The sequence below is a fragment of the Phodopus roborovskii genome, unplaced genomic scaffold, assembly GCF_943737965.1.
Source record: "Phodopus roborovskii unplaced genomic scaffold, PHOROB, whole genome shotgun sequence".
NCBI classification, from domain to species: domain Eukaryota; kingdom Metazoa; phylum Chordata; class Mammalia; order Rodentia; family Cricetidae; genus Phodopus; species Phodopus roborovskii.
In genome coordinates, this window is record NW_026126469.1 from 19064105 (window position 1) to 19078346 (window position 14242).

Sequence of the window (14242 nt, forward strand, 5' to 3'; positions counted from 1 at the left end):
CCTGCTGGACCTTTGTCCTGGGACCCCACTAGCACCCCCTCCTTGACCGTCTTCACCGCCATGAAGCAGCATCGATGCCGAGCTTCTCTCGCTGGCTCCCCAGCTCCAGTCCAGGCCCCTGAATAGCTAATATTCCGCTTGGTAAAAAGCAGCAAGAAGACCTGGCGTGCAGCCCACACAAGCACTGTATTGTGAACTCTGTAGAGCTGAGCTTCTGTGTACGTAGGCACATTTACAGCTTCCCGTCCATTTAGCTGCCAGTCATTCTGACGAGGGAGGTGCTGATCATAAGTTACATGTATAGCAATTCATGGTGGTGCTTTCACTGCCCTTAAGTATCCCTTCTCTGTGTGTGATGAGAACGTATTTACATCTGTCTGCATGATATTGAACAGGCATCATTGAATTCAGCGCTCTCTGTCCCGACAGCATTATCATTTAGCTTGGTTTTGAGGAAGAGGACTCACTTTAGGTCCTCTAGACCCTGTGACGCTGGTGATTGATGGTTATTGATCCTGGGAGCAGGAACCAAATGCCCCTTGTCATTCTAAAACATATGTTCCTAGGACACTAGGAGAGGGCAAAGCTGTGCAGGTACTAAGATGCCGAAGATGTTCTAGAGTAGACATTGGAGCAGGTTACATGTCTTAAAGGAGACTGGGAGACTTTAAGCCGAGATGAGGAGTAGTAATCAGTTCCCAGTTAACCTACTTTGTAGCATTGTGTTGAGGCTCGGGCTCAGCCCACCTCCCTGGGAAAGATCCTATCATTAGATAGGAACAGCAGCCAGTGTCCAGGAGGTCAGAGTGGCAGATGCTACATCTTTACCTAAGCGTTTTTAGCTTTTATGTGTGCTGTGTGGCGCTGGGATGGAAGCCGAGGCCCTATGTGTGTCAGACTTGGGCTGTACCACTAGGCCGCCTCCCTAACTCTTTTGCTATCTTTAAAAGGCAGTGAGCAGCCAGAAGGTCACCAAACTCTAACTGTTAGAGTCTCTACTGGGGATAAGATTCTTTAAGGACATGAGTGATGGTGACCTCATAGCATCACCAAGTGTAGGCCCTGGTTGTCTTTCCTCTTTGGGTTTTCTTTGAGATTGCTTTGGAACCCTTAAATACCAGAATCCCAAAAGCCACATGTGGGGATTTTCTATGTCCAGCAGCCCCTTGGCTGCTGCTCCCAGCCCTCTCCCAGGTAGGCTGGCCTTTCACACTCTGTCTACTGGGGACACATTGCATCTCTTGTGGGTCTTGTTCCCTCTAAGAGCCCAAGATGGTCTCTTTTGAATCACCAGCTTCCACCATCTCTTGCTTTCTGGATCTGGAGCTCACTCAGCTATGGTAATCTTGGACTGGGTATTTGGAGCTCTGGGACCTACAGGATTATCAGATGTGTTCCCAAGTAAGTGGGGCTTCCTTGCTGCTCAGCCATCATGGTGGGAGTCCAGAGCTCTAGGCACCTCTGTTGAGCATGCCCACTTACAGCAAGATGACCTTTGCATGTAGATACTTGGTCACCAGAAAATATAGGCTTCCTTCCCTTCAGCAACATGCTGAATCTCAAACCCAGCCCCACCATGGGGTAATGCACACCTCCAAAACTTGGACGTATGGGGGTGTTGTTTGAAATTACATGTGGATCACTTTATAATGCCACCAAAGACAGAAAGGAAACAGTACATCTCAATGAAACAAACAGCCCCTAGCTGTGGGAAATAAAGCACCAGCCATGCCTTTTGCGACTCTTATAGCCTTGCTTTATAGAAGGCTGTGATGTGTGAGTATTGGAGCGTATCAGAACCATATTGTATAGTTGTTCCCTGGATAAACCTGGTGGTGCTTCCAGCTACTTGGAAATTGAGACTGGAGGATCAGGACCCAAGGCCTGCCTGAACAATAGGTGAATTCAAGGCAGCTTGGGCAACTTAGCGAAAGCCTGCCTTAAAATAGAAAATGAAAAATGATACTCTCCCCTAAGTGCATTAGAAGTAATATACATGATGAATGGATAGGTATAATAAACCCACATGTACTGGCGGAGTATGGGAGGGAAGTATTTGGATGTCCACTGCAAACACTTTACCTTTTCTCCAGATTTCCCATATGGAAATGTTGAATAAAGGTTGCCTTTAGCCATGAACCTCTTTAATTTGATCAACACAGTCCCCAGGGTGAAGACTCCTGTGGGTGTTCACTATTGCTCAGGTCACATGCTGGATATTGCTCAGGTCACATGCTGGCGGACGGAGAGACAGTGATCATCCTGGATTCCATAAATCTGTGACCTTGTACAAGCACTTACTGTGGCATCCACATCACATGCCAGCTCCAGTGTTGTGTGAGCTGCATTCCTCAGCCTCCAGGACTGCCTGGCATCCTTCCCTTCCCAGAGACCTGGCCATGTGCCTCAGCACCGCCTTTGAAATACTCTGTGGCTGAGTCCCAGGGTGGAGTGGAGAGGCTGCTGTGTGAAGGGGGGCTGGGACACAGGGACACTCAAGATGGTCCCCCTGACCCTTGCAGGTTGTGGGTACTACAGAGGACATGAGCCAGAGGAACAGGGCCAGGAATTTGAGTGACTAGTAAAGAGTCTCTCTGAAGTTAGGTCCTAACATGTATTGCAGACCGGATCCATTGGAGGCCAGGATAGTGCTGGGTTCCATTGGGGAATGACGGACTCCAAAGTGGAGGTGAACACACTGATCCCCACCATGATGACACCCAAAGCTGTACTCTCTTGTCTTACACTCATCTATGGGCAGATGCTCAGTACATGCAAACTCCTGGTTTTCTTGATGAGATGTCAGCCTTAGCAACAGGATACCAAGGAGGAAGATACGCAGCTGAAATAGCCAGATTTATTTATGTATTTATTTATTTATTTATCAAGACAAGGTTTCTTTGTGTAGCCATGGTTGTCCTGGAACTAGATTTGTAGAGCAGGCTGGCCTCTGCCTCCTGAGTGCTAGGATTAAAGGTGTGTGCCCCCATCCAGCAACAGTCAACTTTTTTAAAATGAGCCATTTCAAGGGTGGAGGGATGGTTAAGAGACCTGGCTGTTCTTGCACAACCAGAGTTCAGTTCCTGGCAACCATGTCAGGACGCTCACAACAGTCTATTATAAGTCCATCTCCGAGGAATCCAACACCCCCCTCCTGGATCTGTGTACTCCCACCCACGAATGCAGATAACCAGCCATAGAGACACACAGATAAAGAACCCTTTGGGAAAGTGAGCTGTTTAATTGCGATCCCCAGAGGACCGAGGACACACAAGTGTCCATGCTCTTCAGGACACTGTCCTTGTGCCCAGCAGATACTTACTTGGTTCTCCAAGCAGTGGTGCTGCTGCCCTTGATGCCTGCAGAACCCTGAGACAGTGCCTCCCTGTTCAAACGGAACCATGTACAATAGCTATGCTTTTTGTTTTGAATTGAGTGTGTTTTCTAGCATGTAGCAAGAGGTGGCAGACCTCCTTCCCACTGCCGCATTTTTATACCATGGGGTAAAGAGTAATAACCTCTGTTGGAGATGGTTGGCCTTCCAGCCGTTCTTAAGGGCACAATGTCTGAAATCCCCTTAGCTATCGGCTGTCACAGGGCCAGGGGGCCAGCCTGCTCAGGACGTTTTCAGAGGACATTTGAAATAGACATGCTCTTGCTTTCTAGAGTCCGCTGTTTGCAAGCACATGGCAGTTTGCCAATTTAATTTCTATTACATTACACCTCCTCCCTGACAAGACCTCTCCAAGCAAGGAGAACTAGGTTGTCCCCAGTAGGTTCTCATGATGGCCAAACCTGCTCTGGGCAAGAGTTCAGATCAAGGACACTGGGCTGACTCCCTCGGGTCTCCTGCAGCTAGCTGGGTGACCTTCCATTGGCTGTCTCTCCCTCATGAGTTACACCTGCCCTGTGGGTTACTGTGAGAGCCGATGGAGCCGACAGCACCACAGTCCGTGACAGACGTGACTACAAGAGTACTTGTGTGCCTGCCCGTGAGGACAGAGGCTCTGTAGCCGTCTGTCTAGAGACTACCGGGCCCCAGCACCAGAGCAAATCATCATCTCACTAGGACTCCGGAAGCATGGCTGTGCTTGGTTTTGGTTGGGCCTGTAACTAATCACCATATGCTTTGTGCATTCCAGCAGTCTGGATCTGTTCTCTTAGAGGCCGAGGTTAGACTTCTGAGTTTGTTTCCCCTGGCTGATGTCAGGGTGTGTGCATGGTTGAGCTCCCTCACACCCCTGGAGGCGCTAGGTTTTTCCAGCTTCTTGCATTTCTTGGTTATCGTCTTCAGCCAGATGCAGAGTGTCTTGCTTCTGTTGTCCCCTAGTCACCTTCTGTAGTTGCCCCCCTCCCTGTTCCTGTTGTAAGGACCTTGTTGCTAGGATTAGGCCCAGCTGGACCGCCCAGAAGCCGCTCTCTCGGTCTCACCTGCAGCTCTGTCTTGCCATAGTCGCTTTCTGGAGCGGGCATACTGGGGGACTGTTTCACACATCAGCTGAATCAGGACGGTTTTCTGGTTTTGTGTGGTGACTTGACCAGGGTCTGGACCAATCAAAGCACCAGTCTAGATTCAGCCAGGTCATGTGTATTATCCTGTGGCATCAGCAGGCCCTCTGTGGATCTGAGGACAAAGCCCCATTCTCCATGGGATTCCTCATCCTGGCACTGGGTGGCATGCGCTCATACGTAAAGACTGGCAGGCCCTGACTGATTATATGTGTGTGCCCTTTTAGGCCACGGCGAGTGTCACTGTGGAGAGTGCAAGTGCCATGCAGGTTACATTGGGGACAATTGTAACTGCTCGACGGACATCAGCACGTGCCGGGCCAAGGATGGGCAGATCTGCAGTGACCGTGGCCGCTGCGTCTGCGGGAAGTGCCAGTGTACAGAGCCTGGAGCCTTTGGGGAAACGTGTGAGAAGTGCCCAACCTGCCCAGATGCTTGCAGCTCCAAGAGGTGAGGGCCTGCTCTTCCTCCGCCCTCACCCCAGGCCGGTCTTTCACCAGGCAGCCCTCCCCAGCAGGCCTCTCCTCTACACACACAGGCTGCTGACCAAAACTTGTACTAGCAGTCACCAAAACGGCTGGGTGTCTGGGGGCTGGGTGTGGAGGGTGGGCGGGGATGAGTGGAAGGAAAGTAAAACTATTCACAAAAACAAGATCACCAATCCATTCTAAGCAAATCTAGAGATTGCAGAGTAACAAATAGAGTAAACAGCCTTGGCTGTGCCCTCATTTGTTCTCTAAAGGGAATGCCGTGGGCCTTTTCCCCCAAATGCCTTTGCTCCTCTGCAGAGCATCTCCCAAACAATGCCTCATGGACCAGGCCCGTGGGAACTGCTGCATTAAACAAAATGTAATCAGAAGGCAAATGGGATGGAAAGGCACCGACCTAGATAGGGATGCCTGGAGCCAGTGCAGGGGCTTTGGGGGTTTCTTCTGCTCTATTTATGCTGATAATAGAGTAGGGCTGAATGTGGAGCCTGCCTAGGCTACTGTCACTGGCTCAGCCCAGAGTCAGGCCACACACACCCTGATGACCATCCTGGGCTCTGCTCTTACACCGGCAACCATGGTGCAACACAGGTTATGTGCAACAGTCAAGCCACGGTACTGCCTGGAGCACAGGTGTGACATTGGCTGTCAGAACTTGCTGGGAAACAGCTGTGTCATCCTTAGTGCTGAGGAGCCAGGCGTCTGGGGAAGCTGGGCAGAAGCGAGTGGTGATTCAGGCAGAGAGAGTTATTCTTTGGCAAAGGAGCACGGCTGATTTTCTTTTGGCAGATTTCCCCGCTAACGTCTGGTCAGGCTGATGAAGTGAGTTCATGCTCGCAGAGCCTGTGATTGCTGCTGGTCAGCTGTGTTCAGAAACGTTTGGAATGGCTTGACCCTCCCTGGCCATGTGCCACAGGCAACCCTGAGCATGGGCAACTGAACCTGCCTGTAGACTGGGAGGCAAGATAGGGAGGGAGTGACCCAGACACCAAGCCCATGTCAATGGAATCACAGCTCCAGTCAGTATGCTGTGTCCAAGGGACCCCCTCACCCCCTCACCACACAGTTCCCAGCAGACCTGGGGAGTGGACCAAGCTAGGGCAGCACACGGAGAGGCGGTAAAAGGAGAGGAAGCTTCCTTACCTTCCTGTGGAGCTGCAGGTGATGTGGGGTTGTCTTGGGGGCAGTTAAAAGACTTCTGGGATAAAAAACCTTTGCTTTAAATGTCTGAAAAGCTAAGAAAGCCCAAAGGTAGGGACTAGCCCTTCTCATCTGTCCCAGAACCTTACTGACCTGTCTCTTTCATAACATAATGGAAATCTCTCTCTCTCTCTCTCTCTCTCTCTCTCTCCCTCTCTCTCTCTCTCTCTCTCTCTCTCTCTCTCTCTCTCTCTCTCTCTCTCTCCCCCCAAAGTTTGATAATGAAGTCTTAGGCCATTTCCTACTTTCTGTTTTCTGAGGTTTTGAATACTTTGGTCCTTCATCCCTCATATTCTAGAACTAACCAAACACACCCTTCACTTTGGTGAGGTCACACTCGCCTCCAGCTGATTTTAATTAACATGCCTTGCACAGCTCTCTGAGTGGCTTGTTTTTGTAAAGGGGCAGACATGCTTTCAATACATAACTACAGTGCAGCCTGGGTTTCGGGAAGGGGGTGTTGAGGGGGGTGGCTCAGCGCCAGGCTGCTGTATGCATGTGGTTTGTATGGAGTGTGTCCCAGAAGTGACATGGAGTTGTATTAATACAGCAGAGCAGCTAAGGAGAAGCGGGGGCTGTAGCCAACTGGAAACCAAGCATCTTGTTTGCAGTGTGTTGAACCAGGGGGCGGGCAGAAGAGCCATCAAGAGTCAGCATGAATGTCCAAAGATAGAGCCACCTCTTTCTGGCTCCGGGACAAGTCTGCCTACCCTGAGGGGTGGGGTGGGATGACCAGACAAGGCATAAGACAAATATGGCCCCTCTTAAGAGTCTGTGTGAGATCAGCCCAAAGAGGAGTAGTTAAATTCCTAAGCATGTCAGTGTCCTCATGAGGAAGTCACAGCCCCCTCTCTCTTCATGATCTACCCATTGCCCAGTCCTTAACAATGCCCAGAAGGCGGTCAGAGCATGTCTGGGAGGGCCCCTGATATCTGCTTTTCCTCTTGGATCTCAGCTTCCTCTGTAGAGTGGCCCTTCTGTATGAGGAAGCTCCCTCTGGTATCAGGGAAGTTTCTAGACACCCAGGTCTCTCAGCTTCCTCTATAGAGTGGCCCTACTGTATGATGGAACTTTCTAGACAGCCAGCTCTTTGGGTCCCCTGTGGGGTAAGTAGGGTGACCTGCCCCCTTGTGGCTGGGGTTTTGTGGGGTTACCCTGTATTTCAGGGTCACAGCACATCCCTGCATACCCAGCTCTAGCATCCTCTCTTGTGTCCTTGGACTTTCATGTACCACTCCCCCATTGCCCTACCTGAGACTTGCTGTCCCCTGGGCTGCATGACCCTGCCCATTCTGCCATGGACTTTGCTTCTCCTATGACACCACCCTGGTCCTCCCAAGAGGCAGAGACCCTTCCTCGCTCACAAACTTCAACAGTGGCTTGGCTGAGGCCTGGCCTCCCTCCCTCCCTACGTTTTCTATTATGATGTAACCTCAGGAGGGGACTGTCTGGACTGGGTTTGATGATGTAGAATGTAATAGCTGTTCAACAGGGCATTGTAAGTAAGACTCTTCACCCTAAGATGGGTAGTGGGGGACTGAGAGGGTTCCATTTTTGGCTCCTCATCCATTTTCTAGAGAAATATACCAGCTTTAGTGTAGACCAATTACCAGGCAAATGGCCAGCATGCCCTGAAGGGTGCTGGCAGGTGGACACTATGTGGTAATGGGAGGGGGTGGGAGCCCAAGGTGCCCAGACTGCGGTGATCAGTCCTTCCAGGCACAAGACTTGCCGAGAAGCCCCATCCTAAAGGTGGGCTCTGAGGGTTACTGCTAAGCTAAAATCCCTTGTTACCTTAGGGTAACAAGAACCAGGGAGTAGTTGTTATTCCCTGGACACCTCTTCCATGGAGCCGACTCACTGTAGCAGAACGCAGATTTGCTTCTTGCTGTCAGACTGGGAAGGTTGGCAGCTGGCAAACGGACCTGTATACCATATACACCTCTAGACTCAATCTGTCTGAGACCCTCGGGCTTTCTTTTAACACCAGCAAGACATCAGAGCATCATATCCCCAAGGCCAAACTCAGAGCACCATGTCGCCAAGGCCAGACTTCAGGAGTACAGTTGAACCTTTGGGACATTACACAGCAGCTAATGCCCACATGAATTTTCTCAGGGACTGTATAGAGTGCTTGCTGCTTCACTCGGGGAACCCTGACAACCAGACCTGCCACCACCAGTGCAAAGAGGAGGTGATCACGTGGGTGGACACCATCGGTGAGTGCCCTGGGTAACTGTGGACAGCTGTCTCTGTGGACCTTGGCCAGCTTCTAAGGGTTCGTTTCCTCCCTGGGGAGCAAATGGTCTCAGCCTTGAGTCAAGCCGAGAATACCTTCCCTGGCATCATTTTATCTTCCCCGGGGATCATGGGATGGGACCGTCACTTACTATTGGCAGGAATGTCATACAGAAATCAGTTTGCAGTTGCACAAAAAGCTTCTGAGCATCATCACACAGTCTGACAATTCCAGTGTGAGGTATATGCCCCGAAGGGTTGGGCATTGACTGTAATAGTCGGTTGTTCGCTAATTGATGAATGATGAAGTCAGTGTTCCATATCCAGCCATAATGGAATATTATTTTTACCACAGTAAAGAGCAATGAATGCACTAACGAGATAACACATATGAGCCTTCATTGGGCCAGGTGAAAGAAGCTGGGCAGAGAAGAACATAGGTGTTACATAGGTGATGCTATTTAAAATGTCCAGAGTAGGGAAGTCAATTGAGAAAGGGTAGGAAGAGAGGGAGAGTCCAGATTATATGCTAACACATGTGGACATTTCTGGGCACTGGTATAACACTGTTAGTTTCCTAAATTGGCTACATTTTGAAATGATTAAACAGTTCCTGAGGGAATGTGTATCCGAAGAGGGAACGTCCAGCCAAGGCTCGACAGTTCTGGCAGGCTTGCCATATACCTTGACCTCCCAGCTGCTGTAAACTCCTGACCCTCGCTCTGTCTGGCTTGGTCCTGGCTTTTCTCTTCTCCCTTTATAAATGCTCTTGTTCCCTCCTCCCTGCTTTTGATTGACTGCTTGGCCCGATCATGGCATGGAGTATGCTGAGTCTCTTTATCCTACATGCATTCGGGGAGCACCTACCTTGTGGCCAGCTCTGTGTCAGGCTCTGGGGGAGGTGAGGATTCTTCATAACCTCTCACACGCCTGTCTTTTGCCCTTCCTAGCTTGCTGTCCAGGGCCTGCCTGAGCTTCTCTTACATGAAGCACATGTAGGAAAAAAGAAGGGCTCCCGCCCGGGCCGTGATAACACACACCTTTAATCCCAGCACTCGGGAGGCAGAGGCAGGTGGGTCTCTGTGAGTTCCAGGCCAGCCTGGTCTACAGAGCGAGTGCCAGGACAGACTCCAAAGCTACACAGAGACACCCTGTCTCAAAAAAATGGGACTCCCTTCCCACCTCCCACAAGCAAGCCTTCCCTTTGTACAGGTCTCCTTCCTAGCCCAATCCTCTCAGTGGACTCTGCAGAGAAGTACATGTTTGATCTATCACTTGTCCCTAGGCATGCTTTATTTGTTTGTTTGTTTGTTTACTTGCTCATTTATTCTCAAGGCAAGGTCTCACTATGTAATCCTGGCTAGTCTGGAAGTCAAACTCGCAGAGACCCACCTGCCTCTGCCTTCCAAGTTCTGGGATTAAAGGTGTGCACCACCATGCCCACCCAGCCTTATTGTTTTGTTGTTTCTGTTTTTATATTGCTCCCACTATATATCCCAGGTTGACTTCAATCTTTCTATCCTCGTGCTTCAGATTCCCAAGCTCTGAGATTATAATTGTGTGCCATGGTGTCCAGTTCTTCCTTGTGCTTTTAAAAATACACACCCTCACCAAGTCTTAGGGGGCCGAGAGAAAAGGTTGGGTCTTCATGTTGGCTAGCCACACCCTTTCATCTTCTTCCTATTGAAGCTCCTGATCAACCAGGTTGAAAAGGAAATGTCACATCATTAACTTATGGTTGTGGTTTGGTCCAAGATGCCCTTGTGGCCTGACTTCCTTTTTTCCAACCCCTTTACCTCTTAAAAATCAGTCTTAAAACCCTTTTCCAGCTGGGCAGTGGTGGTGCACACCTTTAGTCCCAGCACTCCGGAGGCAGAGGCAGATGGATCTCTGAGTTTGAGACCAGCCTGGTCTACAGAGCGAGTTCCAGGACAGGCCCCAAAGCTACAGAGAAATTCTGTCTGGAAAAAACAAAAAGGAAAAAAGAAAACCCTTTTCTGGGGACCCGGTGCCTGGGAGGACGGTAACTCTGTCCACTCTAGTCAAGGGTGATGTGGGGGAAGAGAAGGGCTGTGGCAGTTGAGGAAGGGGCTTGTCAGGAATGAGACCTGTCACAGACAGAGCTGGGTCTTTAGTGGCCTGACCTCTGACAGAGGCTCGCAGTATCAGTATGGGGTACCACCACGAAGTCAGCCCTGCACACTGGGCCAGTTTCCAAACGCAGACACTCACTCAAGCCTGTTGCATCCCGTTCCAAGCATCCATGCCCACTCGCAACCATTGAAGGCCTCTTTGATTTCATGTAACCACTAGCCAACACTTCAGAGAGTTGACAGTCCTGATGAGACCCACATGTCCCCAAAGCAGCAAACTCAGCCCTGGGCCTTGATAGGAGAAATCTGAGCTCCTTTTAAAGCCCTGCAGCCTCTTTTAAGTCTCCCATCTTTTCCCGAGGTGCTTAGATGCCACCCTTGTCCATCCAAGGTTCTGGGGTTTCCCAGAGAGATGCTCAGGGTGATTCTGCTTGCTTCTCTCCTAGTCAAAGATGAGCAGGAGGCTGTGCTTTGCTTCTACAAAACTGCTAAGGACTGTGTCATGATGTTCAGCTACACAGAACTGCCCAATGGGAGGTCCAACCTGACGGTCCTCAGGGAGCCAGGTAGGTGAGAGCCCGAGGGGCCATCCTGGGCCTGCTTTCCTGTGCCAGTCCCTATGTGGTGGTGTGTGCCTGTGAACCCAGCACCCTGGAAGGCTGAGACAGAGAGATGAGACATTCAGGGCACTTAAAGGTCAGCCTGGGCTATATGAGGCTCTGTCTCAAAGTGCCTCTGAGGAGCATGCCATCTGGCCATACTGTTGAGGCAGAGGCTGGGGCAGTGGCGCACTGGGGTGTTGCTGAGCAGTGTCACCATAGAGGAAACTTCAGCATGCTTAGTTAAGGGATTTTGCAGGGAGGGCTCAGGGCAGCTGGTCCACCAGGATTGGGGTTTAAGTTGGGGATCACAATAGCCTGTCAGTACCAGCAATTCTGTCTTGTGTTCTAGGCACTGAGACTAACAGCCCGTGCCTCAGAGTGGCTGCAATTTCTATATCAGCCATTTCAGTTTTTGGATTGGGGAGAGAGTAGAAATATGTTTGCAGATAGATTCTAAGTCACAGAACTCAATTTGCAAGTTGAGTCCAACTCCCTGTGTTTGGCTTTGCCTTCCTGGGCCAGAAGCAGAGGAGGATGTGGTCTAAGCTCTGGGCTCTGGCCTGTCTTAGTGAGGCCTTGCTTTCTAAGCACATTTGCTCGCTCCTCAGAGCTCCTCACTAAGGGCCCAGAAATGCCTGTCCCTAGCCCAGCCCTTTTGGAAGTGGTGCGGGCTACCTCCTGCCTACCTGATTTGTACCTGAAGCCACTGACATGAAAGTGGACCTGTGGCCCAGCCTCCTGCACTGGAGCTGGGCCAGCCTCTAACCTCTGGGGCATAGCCCAATAAGATCAGGATGCTCATCTTTGCCACTGCTTGGCTGTATGAGCTTGAAATAGTTGCTGAATTCTGTGAATCTTTTATTGTGAGTGCCTTGGGGGAGAGGAGATTACCTACAACCACCCCATCTTTCAGTCACACAGAGGCAACATGAGGGGAGTGGGCAGAGGGAAGTTGTCTTTAACCTGGGATGTAACTGAGGTCAGAAGGTAGAGGTGTGTAGGATGCTGATGCCTTTGCCTACCTGTCTCCTGGTCCCTTCCAGAGTGTGGAAGCGCCCCCAATGCCATGACCATCCTGCTGGCAGTGGTTGGCAGCATCCTTCTGATTGGGATGGCTCTTCTGGCCATCTGGAAGCTGCTTGTCACCATCCATGACCGCCGAGAGTTTGCCAAGTTCCAGAGTGAGCGCTCCAGGGCCCGCTATGAAATGGTAAGTGGGGGATGGGTGACAGAGAAGCTGCTGGCCAAGCGAAAGTCAAAGGCAAGCAATGTCTTTGTTATTAAAAACAGTCAATGGAGCCAACAAATAATGAGCTAGGTGTGGCGGCATATACTGTGTACATCTCTAATCCCAGCTGCTCCAGAGGCAGCAGGACTTGGAAGTTCAAAGTTAGCTTGGGTTTCTTACCAAGACCTTGTCTCAAAAATAAATAAATAAATAAATAAATAAAAATAGCCAGGGGCTGGAGAGATGGTTCCGTGATTAAGGACACTGGTAGCTCTTCCAGAGGTCCTGAGTTCAATTCCCAGCAACCACGTGGTGGCTCACGACCATCTGTAATGGCATCTGATGCCCTCTCCTGGCCTGCAGGCGGTAGTAGCTCAGTGGTAGCGTGCTTGCCTGGCATTCACACAGCTCTGGGTTCGATCCCTAGTATCACAGAGCAAACAAACAAATCTAAAAACAATGAAGAATCAGCATCTTCAGTACTGGATGAGAGAATTACATGCCTGGAAGACTTAAGGGACCCCTGGTCAGTACTGGGACTGTTGTAGGGCAGAGTGCCAGAGTCAGGCTCAGTGACACTGAGACCCAACCCAACAAAAAGTCTCAAACTCCCAGGTCTGTTTGGATGGCTGTAAATGGAGTTCTTAATTGGTCTAGATAATGAAAGGCCGGAGTCAGATACAGAGGGAAATGCTAAGAGGTCAGAGAGAAGGAGCAAGCCACAGCACACCTTACCTCCTTAGCGTCTGAGCAGACAAGAGAGCAATTTCCTGTTTCTGCCTGCTTATATCCTGTTTCTGCCTGGCTACCTCACTTTCTGTCTGTCTGTACAGACTTCCAGACCTCTGTAGTTAGCTAGTGGCAAGCTCCATTCTCTGACCCCAAGACAGGCTTTATTTGTACAAGCAAGATACCACCACAGATGGCCATGTGAGCAAATCTTCTGTCCCAGGCACATCCATTCATCTACTTCCTGTTGAGGCTCCTGTTCAGGAGAGCCGAGCTCAGAGAAAATACCTCTGACTCCCCAGAGATAGAGTCTGTCCAGGCTACAAGGCCTGCCTGAGCCCTCCATCTCAGAGATGAAGAGAAGGGAGGGAGCAAGCCCGAAGCAGACATCTGTGGATGTTCAGACCTGAGGCTGAACTAATACCTGTGCTCTCTCATGCTCGCAGGCCTCCAACCCCCTGTACAGAAAACCCATCTCCACACACACCGTAGATTTTGCCTTCAACAAGTTCAACAAATCCTACAACGGCTCAGTGGACTGAGGCCCCTTCCGAATGGCAGGAGGGGGACCGAAGACCACGACTGATGCGTCTTGGATTGCTTTCCGTTTGCTCACACTAGCTAGGCAAGCAACAAGATGCCCTCCATGGAGCCTTAGGGGGCCTGCTACCCACAGAGGAGGTAGCTGACCGTGGCCCGTGGCGACAGTCCAGTGACACATGGGGCCCCTTCCCTACAAGCCAGAGAAGCAAGGACACTGGCATTCTCCGCTTCCCTGCTGCCTCCAGCTAGCTGTCTCCACGACCTCCTTGAGGCTGGGCTGCCCCTCCCTTCCCTACCTGGCCAGACAAGATGGTATCTGGAAGTCTTCACGTACAAAGCTAGCACACAGCAAAAAGCTAGTGTGCAGCCTGGCTTTTTTGGGTTGGTTGGCTTTTCTATGAAATAAAAAGGTCACACATTTACGATGTAGATCTGATTTCTGGCTCCCTGAGGACTGCCTGGTGTCTGTGGGTGTTGTGGTGGATTTGGGGAGGCGCCTATTGAAGGTATACACCTTGTAAATGATAGCTTTTCCCTCCTGTCCATGTCTGTTTAGTACTTTGGAAATGAAAAGATTGTCTGGAATTGGAAGTAAAGATTGACTTCAAGCAA

The 14242-nt window shown here is 50.5% G+C and overlaps 1 protein-coding gene across 1 annotated transcript in view; it reads left to right on the top strand.

Annotated features, from left to right (window-relative positions):
- Nucleotides 1-14242, top strand: part of Itgb5 (integrin subunit beta 5) — a 110833-nt gene extending 96591 nt beyond the window's left edge. Inside the window, exons 11-15 of the mRNA XM_051191385.1 lie at nucleotides 4737-4959; nucleotides 8316-8416; nucleotides 10975-11094; nucleotides 12174-12340; nucleotides 13534-14242. Coding sequence (XP_051047342.1) covers nucleotides 4737-4959; nucleotides 8316-8416; nucleotides 10975-11094; nucleotides 12174-12340; nucleotides 13534-13629 — 707 coding nt within the window. The 3' untranslated portion in view covers nucleotides 13630-14242. The remainder of the gene's footprint in view (nucleotides 1-4736; nucleotides 4960-8315; nucleotides 8417-10974; nucleotides 11095-12173; nucleotides 12341-13533) is intronic.